The sequence below is a fragment of the Podarcis liolepis genome (genome assembly GCF_965112155.1).
Source record: "Podarcis liolepis genome assembly, chromosome: 5".
NCBI lineage: Eukaryota > Metazoa > Chordata > Lepidosauria > Squamata > Lacertidae > Podarcis > Podarcis liolepis.
This window is the reverse complement of record NC_139556.1, coordinates 61,036,218-61,055,132: the sequence shown is the minus strand read 5'-3', so window position 1 is coordinate 61,055,132 and position 18,915 is coordinate 61,036,218. Positions and strand designations below refer to the sequence as shown.

At 45.1% G+C, this 18,915-nt stretch overlaps 1 protein-coding gene across 1 annotated transcript; it reads right to left on the bottom strand.

Moving 5' to 3' along the window:
* Window positions 1-6,019: 6,019 nt before the first annotated feature.
* Window positions 6,020-18,663, bottom strand: LOC310707812 (uncharacterized protein). The gene is made up of 2 exons (XM_083505209.1): window positions 18,598-18,663; window positions 6,020-13,485 (listed from the first exon to the last, which is right to left on the bottom strand). The coding sequence occupies exon 2, from the start codon at window positions 13,431-13,433 to the stop codon at window positions 8,796-8,798; it is 4,638 nt and encodes a 1,545-aa protein (XP_083361335.1). The 5' UTR covers window positions 13,434-13,485; window positions 18,598-18,663; the 3' UTR covers window positions 6,020-8,795.
* Window positions 18,664-18,915: the final 252 nt, after the last annotated feature.

The window sequence follows — 18,915 nt, the reverse complement described above, 5'->3', positions numbered from 1 at the left end:
ATATAAAAGAAATGTTTAATAAGCGGCAATAAAGTAAGACTCCTTAGGGCACGCAGAGTACATACACAATGCATAAAGAGGAAGAAGAAACATGGAAAGAGGCAGAGGTCTAAGCCTCACCTGCAGCCCCACAGTCTGTAACAAGAATGCGTTCTCTTCCACTGGTGAGTTAATAAAGCACACAGAAAAATCATGGAGCTGTCACAAAAGTAATGGCAAAGATTTAATACAATTTCCATGGTAAAGTAGCCCTAAGTGTTGTAGGTGTGCCAAACGGGTAGGAAGCCACTGAACAGAACCTTTATTTTTATATACATTTTCAAATGTTACTCAGGTGAGGTATATAAATATTACCTAATGACACATTTTACCAACAATTCACAGCAGACACGCTCTTCTTCTAAAGTCACAGCATTTCCAAGGGCCCTGAAGGGAATGAGGCTCCAACTTAAGCCTTCAAATACCCAACTCATGATCACACACTGGGTTTGGGTGATGTGCACAGTACCAGACCTGAGGGAAGGGGAATAGAGAGAATAGACCCCCCCCAACACACACATTTGGTTCATTATATGGGGAAGGTAGGAGTCTCTTAGACACAGCAAGTAAAAATACCTGTGCAACACAGAGTGAAAAATGAACTGACTATAAATCAACACAGGAAGTGCAGAACACACCTGCAGTCTTGTTGAGTGCTGTGCAACACACTGATAGAGGTTCATTCAACTGGGCAGGAGGTTATCCTAAACTTCAAGAATGCCCTTGTGGAAAGGTTGCAAGTCTACCCCCCCCCCTCACCTCGTTTAACAACTTCATCTGAGAATTGAGGACTTTTACAATGGATATAGGCAGGGCTGAAGCTTTTCAGATGGCAGAAGGAGGGTGCAAGCAAAGCAACAAGTTTTCTGGAGCTACATTAGGAAGCTGCATTGCCATGTTTTCCATAGAAAGAGGAGAGGGGAGATGGGTGGGAATTCTGAATGGCCAAGACAAACAAGAAGAAACAAACCCTTAGGAACTTCCACACAAGCCTAACTTTAAAAAATATGAGATAATCACAAAAGAGACATTCAAAATAAGACTAATACAACACAGGAGGGAGCAGAGAGCATAGAAATACTTAATGGTCCAAAGTAATAAAATAAAATAAATTCAGGAAGACAGAGAGAGTAAAAAATGGGGCCCTGGACTCTTACAGCAGCTGGAAACATGGGAAGTGATGAATGATTGGCTTAATCTAAAAAAAAGGGGGGTGAGCACAGGAAACATCAAACACACAACACAAGAGGGGCTGGTTAGATTACAAGAGTCAGCTATAAATGATGCTTAGAGGGCACCATCACTTCCTCCATGTATGCCACTGGCATTTCTCCCATCCTATCCCCAGCAAGAGCTCCCCTTAATTCAGTATCCCTGAGTCCACCTGCCCAGGTGAATAAGCATGCAGAGATGTTGAAGCAAAATATGTCTCTTTCTCTATGTGGCAAGGCCAGTGAAGAAGGGCAGTCTTCAATGAGATGTGCACACACATTTACACAAATATCCCCATAAGGACTTAAATATTAATTTGTCACTGAAAACATTATTACTAAAAATTCTTATTGCTCACATGTACTGTCCCCAAAGATGCACGTGACAAGGCGGGCTGCCCAGAACTGTACTTTGACTCGCTTCCACAGAAAATGAGATCTTAGATAACCCATGTAATGCTTTTACTCGGTTTAGGCCCAGTTCTAAGTAATGTTATAAGCCAGGGCCTGGGCTGCTTCACTTCGGACTGCAGGCGAGAGCTCACATGATTGAACACTCTATCATATGAAAACATTCTCCCACATGCAAAAGCTAGCATATCGGGGAGGATAGGCTGAAACAATTCACTCCGATCGCTTGCTTTCTATGTGAAAGGGCTTTTAAATATGGAGTATTCAATTATGTAAGTGTCATTAATATTCATTTGTCTATTCTGGGTATAGCCCAAATGCAGCTTCAATGGGAACTAAGTCCTTGATTTTGCAGCATAAACTCCAGGCCAGATGCCAGTCCTTTTCCCCCGCCCCCCAATGTCCAATTATTTTTGCAGTAGGAACCCCCCACCCACCCAAAAAACCATACTACCGGTACATTGCAAACCAACAGCACACCCAAGACTTATTAGCACAAAGTACAGGAAATAAATATTTTAAAACTATTTACAGTATTCCTCTAGTTTTTGTGACCACCCAGGAAGAAAAGGCAGCAATTACCCTGCACCTAGGAAAGCATTACAACCGCTAGCTGGATGCTATGTTAACACAGCACCTACTATATATATTTATATATAAACACACATATACATATATGTATATATTCACATTGCATTTTAAAGTCACACACAAAAAGCAGATCCTTAAAAAACCTTTGATAAGCATTACAGTGTAAAAAGACCCACTTAGGTAAAAGGTCACACACGGGTAACAAAACCCATTCAGACTCCACTCATTTCCACTATTTCTGTGAGAAACAATTCTTAGGGCGACACTTCAAGAGGGAAGGGTTTTTAAGAAGAGGCCAGAGTCTCCTCTACCTGCAAACCAAAGCTCCTGAGTTCATCTTAGACTAGATAGGAAATTTTTCAGCAACCTAGCTAAATGCTGGGGTGTGTGTGTGTGTGGAAATACAAAAGAAACTAACTGGCAACAGGAGAGCAAGAAGAAGGCTTAGGGAAGAACATACAAGTGTCTCTTCATTGAGATTATCTGTGCCAGGAAGATGCCGCATGGAGATTATCTCTGTGCAGGAAAATAGCATGCATGAAGTGGCCCGAGGCAGTTTAACCCCTCAAAACCCCCTATGATCATATATGGGACCTTTCAGAAACACAGGGACCTCGCCCAGATAGGGCCATTCCATGAAATTCAAGAGCTAGGCAGAGCTAGATCAGGTGTGCATGTAGCAGGGAAGGGAGCAGTGACAGATGAAGTCCAAGCAAGGACAGAGGTGGGATGTGTGAAAGACTAGGGAGGCACTGGTTTGTAGGCCATTGCATAGCATCATCAAATATCTCTTATCTGCATATTTGTTTCTATTTGGTGGGCATGTGGGAACTGAGTGAAGAGAGTTATATTTATAGCAACATTTTCAGAGGCACTCACAGATTTAATGAAGTCCCTTTTCAATTTGTGGAGGAATTCAACGTAGCACTAAGGAGATTATTCTGTCAACACAAGCATTTCAGTTTTCCAGAAGGAACAATCTCCCTTCTCCCTCCTCCGCTTGCTGTCAATTACCCTGACACACAGCCCTGAGCCAATTTGGGAGGCAGAGAGGAGAGGGGCTAAAAGCCCTGTTGCACTCACAGAAGACCTTGTGCTGGCTCCTGCTGTGGGACTCAATAGTTGAATCCAGCCCAATACTTTACATTTCCCTTTGGCGCAAGTTACCGGTAATTCCCCATTGCTCTGCTGTGCTTCCTGGTGATGAGGAAGAGTGGTACCAACACTGATTTCTGCAACAAAATGAGAAGCAAGGTACTGGCTACCACCTTTAAAGAGGACAAAGGCAGAAGACTGTCCTATCAAAGCCTCTGCCAAGCTAGTGTCATCTAGATGTTTTGGCTAGGGCAGATAGGGAGCTGCAGTCCAAAAAATTGGGTGGGCAGCAGGCTGGCAAAGGCTGCCTTATCACATGAGGCTACAAATGGAACAAGGAAATGACTCTGGAGAGAAAAAGATCTTTTCAGCGCTTCTGGAAGATGAATAGGAATAATTGGCCAGGATGTTGCAGCTCATAATAATAATACAGTGGTGCCTCGCAAGACGAAAAGAATCTCTTCTGTGATTCTCTTCGTCTAGCGGTTTTTTCGTCTTGCGAAGCAAGCCCATTGACGGATTAGCGGATTAGCGCTATTAGCGGCTTTTAGTGGCTTATCTGCTGATCGGATCAGCTGATAAGCGGCTTAGCGGCTTAGAAAAAGGGGGGAGGGGGGAAAACCCGCAGGAACTCGCAAGGCATTGTCGTCTTGCGAAGCAAGCCCATAGGAAATTTGTTTTGCGAAGCACCTCCAAAACGGAAAACCCTTTTGTCTAGCGGGTTTTCCGTCTTGCGAGGCATTCGTCTTGCGGGGCACCACTGTAAATGATTAGTGATAAGCCTCAGTAACAGTTTTGTGCAGCTTAAATATTCCCCAGACATAGAATGGGAAAAGGGAGATATCATCATTATTCTTACTACTACAAAGCAAAACCCTATGCATAGTGACAGTAATTATGTCAGGAAGAAAGAGCCATAAATAGCATTCCTGCAGGAGCCACCCAGAAGCTATGACAGAGGAACTGTCCAGAGCTAAAGTTGCTACAAAAGTTTCTCTAAGCATTGTGTGCCCTGCACCATCAATCCTTAATACAGTGGTGCCCCGCAAGACGAATGCCTCGCAAGACGGAAAACCCGCTAGACGAAAGGGTTTTCCGTTTTTGAGCTGCTTCGCAAGACGAATTTCCCTATGGGCTTGCTTCACAAGACGAAAACGTCTTGCGAGTGTTCCTATTTTTTTCGCCTTCCCCCCCTTTTTCTAAGCCGCTAAGCCGCTAATAGCCTTTTAGCTGCTAAGCCGCTAAGCCTTTAATAGCCACTAATCCGCTAATAGCGCTAATCCGCTAATAGGGTTGCTTCGCAAGACGAAAAAACCGCTAGACGAAGAGACTCGCGGAACGGATTATTTTCGTCTTGCGAGGCACCACTGTAATGTGCACAGAAGTCGGGGCTTTCCCTTAAATACAAGATAACAGCCTTCATTGAAAATTACTGAAAGTAGTAATACTCTCAACCACAGGGAAAGAAAAGCACTGCACACTTGACCAAGAAAAAGGCTGTTGGGAGAAAATGGAAGACAACTAATGGAAGATCTTTTTGTGAAGAACGTCTAGTTTGTCTCAACAAGAAGGGACGGCAAAGGGCCAGATTTAAGGAGATGAGATATAAAGAGATGAGCAACAGGGCAAGTTATGGGGAATTCTCCACCATACCATCGGGGGGAAGACAGTGTGTGCTACAGGAGAGGCTAGGATTCATGATGGTCCATTGCATCTGATGGAAAGAAACAGTACAGAGGCTGGTCTTATCCAATAAGCAAAGCCATCCACTCTCTCTAGGAATGCCCAGGTAGCATGGAAACAAGAAGGTGCAAACCATCCCAGTTTGACTATACTTGTGAACAGGGGTTTTGCGACAGTACTCACTGGTATCACCTCTTTTTTGCTGCCCATGGCAGCCATCTTGTGCTGACACCTACCCCACTTTTATCAAGACATGATACTTCATTTTTAACCCCCACAAAAAGCACTGCCTGTAGACCATTTTGGCAATGGGGCCCAAGATGCTTAAGCAGTAGAACCTGCCAAGCATGTAGAGAGGAGCAGAAACAGAGCCACAGTTAGAGGTTGTCACTATACTGAGTAAGCCTATTACAGTCACAACCCCAGGCTTCTCCCCTTACTCTCGCAATTCTTTTGCTAGAGAGCAGTACCAGGTTAGACCAAGTTTATAACATCACCAGGCCATAGCAACTGTACTACTGCAGATAACCATTGATTCTGGAAAGAGCACCTATTTTTGCTGCAGAAACCAACAAAGCAAGATTGCATTTAACAGATGACACACACTCCTTGAAAAAAAAGAAAAGAAAAAGAAAGACAAATGCTGAAGAAGTGGATGGATGGGAAACAGTGTGCAGGAATTAAGCCCCTGCAAAGAGAAGAGCCCAACCCAAGAAGGCTGGTTTCCAAAGTTATATCTACTGGAAGAATTAAGAGTCAAGTTCTCACTATCACAAAAGTGGGTTACAGGGCATCAAAGGGAGAGGAAGTGGCCTCTTTGCAACTTACTTAGTGGACAGCATATCAGCCTGGCATGTTGGTGACATAGTGTCACTTGCATGGCGTAAGGACTGATGCACAGAGCACAGTCTGAAGAATGCCTCCCAACCAGAAGGTAGCTTTGCTTCAATATAAATCATACTAAGCTATCACCATCAGAATTTATTTAAAAAACAACAACTCTAAATTGCTTTAAACTACTTTGCTCACTTCTCTCCTCCCCCGCCCCCCCAAGCTTACACTAGTCTATTGTCTACATGGCAAAGGCTTGCCTTGCCTTGCCAGAAGCCACTGATGCTAGAACCTGGGATAAATCAACCACTGGACCAAACTCTCTCCAGACCTCACCAAAACACTGCAAGGCCTGGTCACTGTATTCCAACTTCTCATAGGCAACCTTGCAGAAAAGGTGGGAGGGGCAACTGTGAAGCTCTCAAATGCTACACAGGGCTTACAAAGGGATTCTCTTAAGTTACAGACCACACAAGAAATGGGAAAGCAGAAAGGTGTAGAAATATTTTATTAGCAGTGTTGGGATCAGAATCAGTAGCCAAAAGTACTACAAGGTGCTCGGCCACCCAGCAGTGTGTTAGGAAGCAGCCCTGGGTTGAGGGAGCAGGAAGATTTTACACCTATCTGGATGGAGGCGTTTGAAGTTGGAGAAAAGTAGAGGTGAAAAACCTGACACGCTCACTCTTTCCTCTCACTCACACATACATACTCACGCACCACACTTCCTTAAATACCTTTTAATACTCCTGGTGGAATGTCTAGCACATTTTATATGTGCAGTTCAAATAGCAATCAGACAAATACGTATCAATCTTTACAGAGAATGCTAGGCCTGACTTAATGCTTACAACAATTCATTTTATACAGCATGATTTACATCAAAAGACAGAAGTTAAAAATCAATGATTCAAAAGTATTCATACAAAAAGAGTCCACCCTGATGTGTCTTATAGCTTTAGTGCACCCTCTCAAGACACAGACTTGGGTAAGCAGGTGAGCAGGAGGGCTTTGCAGTTCCAGGCGCTGCCTCCCAAATCTCTTTGATCAATGGAACAAATTATACAGCTAGTTATTTGTGTTCTGCCTGCAGTAATGAGCTTTGGTATAGGAGTGCCAATGCTAACGCACCCTCCCTCCTTTAAAAAAACGAAATAAAACCAATTTCCTTGCACCTAAGCCTTGTTCTTGCTCCCTAAAGAGTTTGCCTTTCCTTTTATTCTACAAATCCCTCACCAACTGGAAAGACTGGTTCCAGCCAGTTAATATAATAATGTGTAAAGATGTGTTTGAGTACGTCGATCTCAGATGGTATCCATGGAAAGCTATTCTGAAAGGTCAAGCCATTCGAAGGCCTTCGCGGGAAGCTCCTGGGTGCCACGCACAGCAAGCGAGAGGAAGTTTGCACAAGTTTCTAAGCAAATACCTCTGCCTTTGTTGTGATTTAAAGGAAAACTATGGAAATAAATAAAAGGCTGCTTTTCTCTCCAAGCCCAGAGTAGCAGCAACCACTGTCTGTCACCCAGCAGATGGGTAGCACAAAGTACAAGGGGCAGGGAGTTTCCTCTGAGAAAAAGGCTGCTTCCAAATGCTGTCAGATCCAAAACAAATGTTTGCACTGAGAAGGGGACTGTTTGCCTTTCTAATAGGTGTTCGTAGAAATACCTTGTCTGAAGACAGATACTTCTTGACCTTTACATAATGCATTGATTAAACTTGCAAGGTGAGGCCTTGCAAGGGAGAGAGAAGCTTGCTTACTCTTAAGCTGGAACCAAACCACACTTGCAAAAGCACCAGATATTTCTAGTTGCTTCCTTGTCTGCAGCCAGCATTGCCTCCTTCTTATTTTAATAACAATAATTTTAAAAATCTTTTTGACTTACGGCAAACAGGGAAAGATGAAAAAAGAACTTGCAGCAACTGCATAGAAATCATGTAAGTTTACAGCAGAGAAGAACCTCTGACTACGGGCGCTTTCCAACATTACTTTTTACAGACCCACAAGATGCATGGAAGCTTCACTTTGGAATGGTTTTTTGTCCGTCTATTTCACTGCTAAGATGTGCTTTCAAGTACCCATATTTCAGGGGTGTTCAGGCCTCACAGTAAAATGGACAAGAATACCACCATTCTGAAATGCATCCAGGCTGCATTTGAGGACACAGGCCCAACCATGTCAGAAGTGGCAGGCAGTGTGCATGTACTTAATAGGGAAGGGCTCTCCATCCAAACAAGCGGTCCAGTTCCTTTCTTGGCTAAGTACAAAGTTGGCCCAGCATGGCTGCCAATCACTGACGCTTCGGAATCAGCATCTTTTTGACACGAGAGCAAGGCTACATTACAGCCAAGCCCCAGTTACACAAGATAGTCCAACTGTTCATACCTTAACAACAACACACACCATTCTGACTGACTGACTGACAGGATTAAAGGATGCAAATGCTTTGGGTTTTGGCTTTATAATGCCCTGCTTGGTTTAAACAGTGCCAGGATGCTACAATGCACAAAAGGAAGAAAATGCTCCTGTGTGAACCCCAGCAGGTGGGCTGCCAAGGTCTATGGGATGTGCATGAAAGCTGGTTCTCTTTCCATTACAGTTCAAGTGCTTGTGCATTAACTATAAACTGCCAGCCTTTAAATCACACAGATTAATTTATTCAGTTCCTAAAAGGATAAATAAGGCACTGTACTTCGAACTAAAACTGCCAAACTCCTAGTTCCACTCCAGGAGCTTTCAGAAGCAGCAACTTTCCTTCTCAAGGGCAGAGAATAATAGCTTCCCCTTCTGGCTGCAACACAGCTAGGGGGCTCCTCATCATCTGAGAGCGGGGGGTTGGCCTTCGGCTAAACACTTGCATCCCTCCCCACAACGTTCAGAAGTGGATCTGTTTAATGCATTAGGAAGTATTTCCAAGACCCACCCCCAACCCCAGCCGGTTACTTTGCATCCAGACACCTGCGTTTGCTGGGTGAAGAGTCTTTGCTTGCCCTCAGCTTCCTCTTGCCCTGGGCTGTGCTGCTCTCCTGAATTCGCTTCATTGACCTAGTCAAGGCTTTGCCACTGCTTGCCTTTTGGGCAGCCACTTTGGGAGGCCGGCTGCTGGAGTCTTGCACCACTTTCTGCTTGGGAGGCTTAGCAAGCCCTTCTTGCCTGGAAGGCAGACTTGCCTTTTGACCGGCCTTGGCTTTCCCCTTCTGGACGGGGGGCTTCCTTTTCCCAGGTCGCAAGTCATTCAGCTTCTTTGCCTTCTCGTTCCCAGACACAGGCTTATGACTCTTGTCGGCAGCCGCCTGCTTCCTGGTAGCAGGAGGCCCTGCAGGCTTCGGTTTACTGGCTTTCTTAAGAGGAAGCCTTTCTTTGCTCGAGGTGCTCAACAGCCTCTGTGACCTGCTGCTCTCGGTCGGTGACTTCTTCTTGGTTTGCTGAAGGTGGCCTTTGGATGAGGTGTCCTCCTGTACCTTGCCTTTTGCCTTTCGCCCCTTCCCTCCTCTTTCAACCAGGCTTGTCTTAGTCGCAAGTGGGGGTGCTTGGACCTGCTGGGCCAGTTTCGGAGACACCAGGGGCTTAATGCACAGGCTCTTGCCGCTCGGCTTGCTTTCAGCAGAGGGGTGCTTGGTCACGCTGTCGTTCTTGTCCTGCTTGGCCACCTTGCGTATGGTGTTGAGTTTGCCTCGCAAGTTGGAGTACTTCCTCAGGATGCGAGAGCTGGTTTGCACAGGCGTGCTGGGAGGCTGGGCGCTCTTGGCTTCGGCTTTGTGCTCCACGCTTACTTCGGAGGGAGGCGTCTGCTTCGAACTGGCAGCCTGCTCAGGCTCTTTGTCCTCAGAGCCCTCTCGAAGCTTAGCCCACAGCCTCTGAATCTTGATGGTGTTTTTGGCCGGGGTCATAGCAGCAAACTTCTTCAAGTGTTTCTTCAGGCGCTCAGCTTGAAGGGAGCTAGGGTAGCTGGCGGAATAACAGCCCTTCTGGAGTGGAAGCTTGATGAGGGGGATGTCCCCTGGGAGACGGGTGTTCATCTTCTTCACAATGACCAGAGACTTGGTCTCAGTGGTCTCCATAAACCACTTGCAGATGTTGGACATGTCAAACCCCTTCATGAACAGCATCTGAACCGGGGAGAGCTTCTGGCCTTCCGTGGGCCCTTTTAATTTGCGGGTCCTCTTCTTGCTTTTCCAGATCTCTTTCAGTTTGTCGGATTTATTCTTGACCTTTGGAGCTGGCTGAGCCTCTTTCTCCAGCTGAATCCACCCTTTCTGGACCTTCATGTACTGAGTGTTAAAGTTAGTGATGAGTTCTTGGTTCTCTTCCTCAGCACACCATTCCACAAAACTGGGCTTGTTGTCAGAGAGCACTTCCATGCTACTGAAGCCAACGGTGTCTTCACTCTGTGCATTTTCTTGGTCTGTGACATTAGAGCCTGCTGGCATAGTCACAGCATTAGAATCTCCTTGTACGGTTTCTTTTCCAGAAGTGTTTTTGGAGGCAGTGGCCACAGGGGTTGGGGCAGGGGTGTGCCTCAGGTTGTAGAACTGGAGAGCTGGCTTCTTAGATTTTACCGATCTCTCTGGTGGTACAAGCTTGCTTTCACTCCTGCTAACAGAACTGGGCCCATGCTGGGTGTGCAACTCCTCTGTAACCTCCATTATACTGTCAAAGTTATCTGGAGTGCCTGATGTCAAATCTGACTGCTTTTCACCCCTGTCAAAGGTCTCTGCTGAGACACGAACACTTCTCCTAGCAGAATCACCCTCTAAGCAAATTTCAAGCATTGCCCCTGCCTTGTCCTTGTTTCCTTCTCCATTCTGGTCTTCCTCTACTATGGTCTTTTTCGCTAACAGTGTCTGAGAGGCCTGTCCCATTGTGATGTCATTTCTGTCACCTGGCTGCTGCTCAGAAGAATTCCCAATGTTGTTTAGCAGTGTTTCATGGAACCCGTCATTTGGGAAACACAGCGATGCTGCACCGTCAAGTTGCACCTCCCTCTTGAAACGCTTAGCAGGGCTCTTAGAAAGCTTGATCTGAACTTGAGGAAGCTGTAGAGACATGGAAGAAGTTGATTGCTCAGGACTATCCTCTGCAGATGACAGGGATTGCTGGCTTCGAAGACAGCGATCGGATACAACCTGAGGTTTTTTCTCCCGCTTTCGTTTTTTGTCCGGGCTTGTTTTGGAAAAGGCTCCCTCCTTGTTGTCCACTTCTGATGTTTGGGGCACAGCTGGAGCTTCGCTATCAAGTTCCTTTCCATCATCCACCTTGCTTGTTTCACTTGTATCTTTTACTGTTCCCTCTCCCCAATCTTCATCATTATCTGCAACAGGCAACACAGTCTCACTTTCCCCAGAGTGGATTCCACCTGAGTCCAGAATCCCTTCAATGCTATTTTGAGTATTAATACTTTCATGTGCATCTGCACCCTGCAAGCTGCCAGGGAGCTCTGCAGCATCCAAGTCAGAAAGTGGCTGTGAGAGCTCCACATCTAACTTGCCAGGTCCCACCACTGGAGATTCTATAGAAGGAGCCCCTGAAGGAGCCTCTAGGTCAATATGGGCAGGAGGCTCAGACACCACCATGCCAGGAGACACTGCCCTTGAACTGGCAACAGGCTCCCCTGGACACATACGCTCTGGGATAGGAGGGAGTTCTCCAGGGAGGGCTATGGAAGGCTCCAGACGGACAAGGGCAGGAGGTTCTGCCAGGTCTATAGGGGAAAGAAGTGGAGGTTCCACATCGGAAGGTAGTTCTACAAATGGTGGCAAGTGTTCAACAGGGGCAGGCTCCTCCAGTGGAGGCATCAAGTCCATTCCGGGGGAAAGGTCTTCAGGGGGCTGAAGGGCCATGCTGTCAAGAGGCACCTGGTCTGGAAGAATGGAAGGCTCAGGGGTAGCCTCGGTCTCTGAGAACATGGCACTTTCCTCACCACTGGCAACCTCTGAAGCAGACAACACCACAGATTCTCCTGTTTTGCCACTGTCTTCATTGGGTCTGCTACTCTTACAAGAGTCTGTGCCATTGCCAGCCTTCTGCACAGTGTCCATGTCCATTTCGTCCTGTGGCTCCCCTTTGCTCAGTTGGCAGGGAGAGACAAGAGTGGTCTGCAGTGAAGAATTGGACAGGCTGCCTTTCTCTACACGCAAAACAAGGCCGGGTGGCGGGGAGAGAGCAATTGTGGATGCTTCAGCAGAACTGTCTTCTCTCTCCTTCACAAAACTTACCTCAGGAGTGGCCTTCTCAGCCGGACGCATCTCATCTCTCTCCTGAGTACTGTTGTTGGAGGCATCTCCTTGAGGGACGGCCACAGCAGGTCTTTTGTCACCATCGCCACTCATGGCCTGGGCTGCTGCTAAGCAGCTATCACTCGGAAGAGAAGCTCCCTGGCTAGGGCTTGTCAGCACCTCAGGCCTTGGCGCCAGTGTGTTCCCACTCTCCTGTACATGGGAAGTCTTGGCCAAGGTGCGAACTGTGGGAATCTCACAGCACTCACCATTGTAGTAGTATCCACGAGTGCTCTTCCTTGCCGTCTTCCTAGAGGAGACCACCCTCTTGCTCTCAAAGTGGCACTCTGTAATGGGCTGGCTGATATAAACAACATCGCATTGGTTGTCATAGTCATTAATTCTCAACCCTGAAGGCCTTTTGCTCTTACGTGTGCTTTTGGTGGAGGATGAGTTACTCTTGGTCCTGGAGTGTCCATTGGTGGTTTTGTGGTGAACCACTGGCACAGGGCTATTGGATAGCCAGCCGTCCTTGGCATTCTCCACATGGGTCTTGTCAACAGGTTGCATGTTATAGCTCCCCTTGCTTTTCCCTGAAGCCTGGAGGTGGTTCTCTGCCTTCAGTCTTGCTTCTTGGTCATTCATTTCAGTATCCGGGTGCAAAGAGGCTTTGGAGCTGCACTGCAAGGCATTCTCTTTGTCTGCTCTCCTAGGGGAGTTGGTGGTGAAGCCTGGCTCTCGTGTTTCCTCTGGGAAAGCTTTAAAAGTGTTCTTCTGGGAGCCCACCAGACCGTCTTCACTCATGTGTATGTTTGTTGCTTTCACAGCATTGTAGCCTCCCAGCAAAGCTCTATTTTGCACCTGGTCTTTGTCATCCTCACCTTTCCTACCCCCCATCTCTTGGTCACTACCAAGGGCTTGGCCTTCCAGACTTTTAGCAGAGTGATGGGAATTGGAGGCAGTGAGGTATCCTTGAGAGGGACTGTCCCTGGGACTTGCAGAACTTGTTCTAACGCTAGGAAGCTCAGGGAAGTCTCTTCGGACAACTGGGCTGCAGTTTTCCCTTCTATCTGTAGATTTCAGATCCACAGCCTGCTTCAGGGCATGGCAAAGTTTGCGCAGAGAGCCATGAGACCCTGATTGCTCTGTGTCCAGGGTAGAAGGGAGCTTTGATTCAGAGCAAGAAGTTCCAAGCTCCTGGTTCTCAGTGCGATACTGGCTGCAGCCAGAGCTACAAGTGGACACATCCATGTTTTCTGCTCCAGGTAACTGCTGTCCCTCACAGCCTGTCTGTACTTCAGTGCAAATGTCGTTTAGGACACGGACGAAGTGCTTCTGATGGTACGTGCACAGTCTGACCATAAATTTTTCCAATGGAGATTTCGGCTGGCCAAGACAATCTGCAGCGTCCTCACTAGAGAGAGGGAGAGAGAAAGAATCAGTAAAGTTGGATAGCAAATCACTTTACACTTCAAATCTTCACAACTCTCTCTCTCCTTTCTGCTCCCCTACATTGCATGCTCTACGAAGATGGCAGCTCCAATTGTCTACCTAAAATGAGCAGGCAACTAAAGCAAAAGCTCAAGATTATGTTTGTCATTTCTCCCTTGCCTCCTCATGGCTCACCTATGTCCTCAGTACATTAAACACTGAAAAGTTATTGGGACAAACCTTGCTTTATCCCTTCACATTTGTCCCTTAGAAAGATTGGTTCTAGGGGAAACCAATCTGAACTAGCTGGAAAACAACTACAGTCATACCTTGGCTTTCAAACGTCTTGTGAGTCAAACGTTTTCGGCTCCCGAATGTCGCAAACCCAGAAGTGACTGTTCTGGTTTGCAAACTATTTTTGGAACCTGAATGTCCGACGAGGCTTCCACAGCTTCTGATTGGCTGCAGGAGCTTCCTGCAGCCAATCAGAAGCCACACTTTGGTTTTCGAATGTTTTGGAAGTTGAACAAACTTCCAGAAGAGATTCCGTTTGACTTCCAAGGTACGACTGAAGCAGATTCCCCATTTCCCTGCAGAGATTTCCCCATTTCAGGCAATGAACAGACTGCCATCACTGCTGAAGGGAAGGCCAAATATCTCTCTAAGTAAAATAAATATTCTCTTCCCAAAGTCCTCAACAGCTTCACAGGGGCAGGAGTTTAGGAAGACACAGACACCCAACAATAAATAGTCTTTATAACAACTATATACATGAGATCCTTAGCATACTTAGACTGAATAGCCAACCTATAGACAATAGCATTTGCCCTCTCCGCATCAGCCACCACAATTCCATAAACATGAAGATTTGAAAGAGCTGTTTTGAATAATAATTAACTCAACAGGTGTGGAAGGATGTGGCAGCCCTGAGGACAGCAAGGGGCTGGGGGATGGCAGCTGGAGTGTTTGAGAACAGCAAAGCATCAATAAACATCCCTATCAATCTTTTCCCTCCTGCCCCTAAAGTAGGTAGCCAGGTTCTGATTTATATATAACTTATATAATCCAGTGGCTAGGCTGCGGGTAGAGAAGATGCATCATCCTAGAGAGTGAGCAGCATTATCTCTTGACAGCTACTGAATAAAACTATCAACCTTTCCATCTTTGGGAAGTGCATGAAAAATTATTCACTCTCACTCATTATTGAACTCAGGAGCTGCACTACTGAAGTGGTTCATATGTTAATGGCAAGGCCTTGTGCTCATGTTTTCCTCCTCCTTGTGCCCCACTTCAGTTAGTTACTTCCTCTTTAGGACAAATCACAGTTTGCCATCACATCTAATCTGGCAAACTGTGGTTCACACCTATCCTCCAAGCAGGAATACAAACAAGTTTTGAACCACAGTGTGCAATCTTGGAGAGCAAGCACAGAAGCCATAGTTTGTGCTCTGATGAAATGGCATCTGAACAGAGGAGAGCTATGGACTATCGTGTGTGCTAAAGAGAAGGAAACTAACTGAACCTGAGTATGGGAGGGAATAGAGTTGTGTGTGAACACAAAGCTTGTTCAAATACAGTCAAACCCCATTTGTCGAATGTAATCCGTTCCAGAAGCCCGTTTGGCTTCTGAAATATTTGACAACCAAGGCACAGCTTCCGATTGGTTGCAGGAGCTTCCTGCACTCAAGCGGAAGCCACGTCAGATGTTTGGCTTCCGAAAAATGTTCAAAAACCAGAGCATTTACCTCTGGGTTTTCGGTGTTCAGGAGCCAAAACGTTCCAAAATGGAGGTGTTCAGGATCTGAGGTTTGACTATAGTACCAAACCATGTCTGAATGGAGCCACTATTAGAAGCTGGCTATTGATTCCAACGGAAAAGCATTCACATTAGTTTCTTATCAGGATTGTTCAGGCCTATCTCTCACAAATGAGTGACTACTCCTGTTTCTCAGCTGTACCATTGCAGATTTCTGTTAGGGGCTCAACAAGATTGAATGCTCTTCCATTTAAAAAAAATGCATAGAAAACTAGATGGCTAGGAGAAGGATCCTTGCCTTTCTCTCTAACATGTTAGTCTTCTATGTGTATTTCTTTTGAATGGAGGAACATTCAATCACTTTAAATCTCTAACCATTTACTGAAGTGGTACAGTCCAAACACAGGTATGCCACATGAGACAACTAGAGCTCAGATTGCCTGAAGTGGAAACTTATACTCTTATTTTGTAGCTTCTCTTTACCTGAGCTCTAATTGTTGGGTACATAAACCTCATATCTGAATATTTGCAAGCCCACATAATCCACGGAAACTTCCTTTCCAGCTCATTCATAAACAGTGTTTGCCAATCTCTGAATCAGAATGGTATGAAGTATCTTAAGTAAATATATAATTGTTCAATCCAATACATATTCAAATGCATGCATAGGACATCATCCTAGAAAACAGGTTTTTTTCAATCTAGTTTACTAATTATACTGAGATGTCAAATCAACATTCAATTACAATGTCAATCAAGCATTTCCACAGAAACTGGAGAAAGAATCAATGGAAAAAGTGACCGAACTAATGATGTAAACCAAGCTTTCCATTCGGTTATTTGAACTATCCTTGAGAAAGTCGGGCAAACTTAACATCTATCGTCAGTAACCTAAAATGATAGAACCTTGGCCTAACTGAAACCCTGTCACAGTCCAAAGCAGGGGTAACCAACGTGGTACCTATTGTTGAACTATAACTCCCATCAACTTCAGCCAGCATGAGCAGTTGTCAGGACAGCAGCCATATTTTAGTACTTAAACTGGGCTATAAAGATCCTGGATAAAGTATGGCTTCTCAACAGCATTCCCCTGGGTTCTGTTCAATCACTGTTGGGCTTTCTTTCGTTTGTTAAATTAACTAGAAGAATACTGGAAACTTAAAGGACCAACACACCAGCATATTTAACTGAGTCACATTGATTTTAATGGAACTTGCTTCCAAGTAAGTATGCTTAGGATTGCAGTCTCAAGAGGCCAAATAAAAGGTGAACTGTGCTTATTAAGGTCACTTCTTAGACCTGTTTATTGAGCATTCATCCTATTTTTTGTTAGCAAAAGGCTTGCAAGGAGGTTAGACAACATCATTCTGATTTGTTTGAAGGGAGTTTACACAATATTGCATCAAGCAATTGTTACCCCCCATTTTCACAATACTTTCCTCATCACAAAAGGTCTAGTTTTATGGGAAACACATTTAATAATAATAATAATAGTAATAGTAATAATAATAAATTTTATTTATACCCTGCCCTCCCCAGCCAAGACCGGATTCAGGGTGGTTAACACCAGGTAAAAACAATTGATTAAAATACAACTTAAAAACAAGATTAAGTAATTTGATGTACAAGAGCATCAAATCAACCACATTTGTGCTCCTTGATTTGGCAGTATGTGACTGAACCCCACCTGAAAATAGCAACAGTCTAACAGCACCTCAAGATCATTTAATAGTTAGTTTTTAAAATGAACAAGGGATGTACTCATGACATTTCACTGAGTCTGGTCCAGACACTGCAGTCAAAAGGTTTCTTAGCAACAATTAGGATACAGGTAGGGTTCCCCGCTAGGTCACAACCTGCAGAACCTTCTCATCTCTTGGGTAGAGCCACAGCCATTAAACAGGATTCAGCTGTGGCTTTTCCTGTTTCTCCTCCTGGGCCTCTTACACACCCTCCACCCCCAGCTGCTGTGTGTCAAAACAAGAGTTTCTCTGGCTGCAGCAGGTGGGGGAAGTGTGAGTGTGGAAACTGAAGCTGCATCCTCCTTCAGAGCTGCAGCAATATTAAAGTAACAAAAGGATTCACATGGTTGATGCCTGGCAAGCCTTGATGCATGTAGGGATGTCGAATCTGGATCTTGATCAGCTAAGCTCACACACTGCAGAAGAACTCCCATTTGTGTAAGAACAAAAGAACATCCAAAATGGTGGTTGTTGCATATGCTTGTTTGCAGATAAAGTACCAGTAACTCTTTGCAGGATCCACTTTTCCAAAACACTTGAGAGCCTCCAGCTTGCATAGATTTTCCTGCACATTTTTAAAAATACTAACTTTTAAAAATCCCAGTATAAACACATCTTTCATTGGAAATTGAGGGTGGTTTATTTTTGCTATCCTTTTCTATTACTTTACCTTGTTGATCTGACACATCTTAGCCCCTATAAAGCCCCCTCCCCCCAATTCATCAAGGAGCTCTGTTCCTCTTCTGTTGTGCACATAATTTTAAGAGCCTAAAGGTCACCCGCAACAGATTTCACCTCTCTGCCTCCTGACTTTGGGGCTCTTATAGCACCTGCCACAGCTTTCCCCAGGGCAGCCATCATTGCTTCTTATTCCAGTTTGTCACTAAGTACGAGAGAGAGAAATCAAGGGGCAGTAGCTGTCATTTGTTCAAACACAACTGTTGCCATGCAACAGTCACAGTGCCACAATTAATGCTTTTCAGATTTTGCTCTGCAGTGCAGCTATTTGCATAGCTGGATGCTGAAACATGTCTATTTGCACAGAGCTGTCACTGGCTGGTGTTCTGTTCTCAATTAGTATGTGTGCACAAATCCCTACATGCACATATGCAGTCTGTTTTGTTGTTGTTGTTGTTTTGTTTTCTTCTGAAGGATGTGCACAGGCTGCTAAAGAACATTTTAAAATTTCTGAGCAATGCTGGTGATTTTTAGGGTGGGGGCAGGAGATTAGCTACAATAGCAAACAACAGTAATCTTCAGTTTGTAGGGATTTGGAGGGTTTACCTGAGAAATGTAGTTTTTGAAGTTCAGGCCATTCAGTTTGGCCCCTATTTGTATAACCACCAAAATCTTCAACTTAACACACAAAACACCCCCCTATTTCCCACTTCCTTAATATGACCAAAACGGATGCATCTTCCCCAGCTACAGAACAGACTGTTTGGAATCCATCTATCTGAGCTGCTGTATAGCCAAATAAGAGGGGTGCGTGTGACCCAATTAATCACCCACTGCCTCCCAAGTTTCCTTTCCATCTCCATTTAGCCCCCTGGTAAATCAGTTTGACAGAGTATATGTTTACAGGTATGTTTTGTACCTCAGAGGCACAAGAAGAAGCAGCAGAACAAAAGTTCAAGGCTAAGTGTTTCTGTTCCTTTCAGATCACTCTAAGCACCACGATTATAGCTCTGTAAAAAAAACAAGACATAGCTATAAACTTATAAAACCCAGCCCTGTGTTTTTTTTTTATACATCAAGAGGGAGACAGTTCTCTCCCTCTCCCTTAGGCTTTTCAGCAGCCAACTCACAAAACAGATTATCAGCAGCAGAAGTCCCAGCACCCAGCTGTAGCAGAACTTCCTCTCCCCTTCAGACTGAGAGGGCAACAGAAACCTCAGTCAGAACATGAAACAGA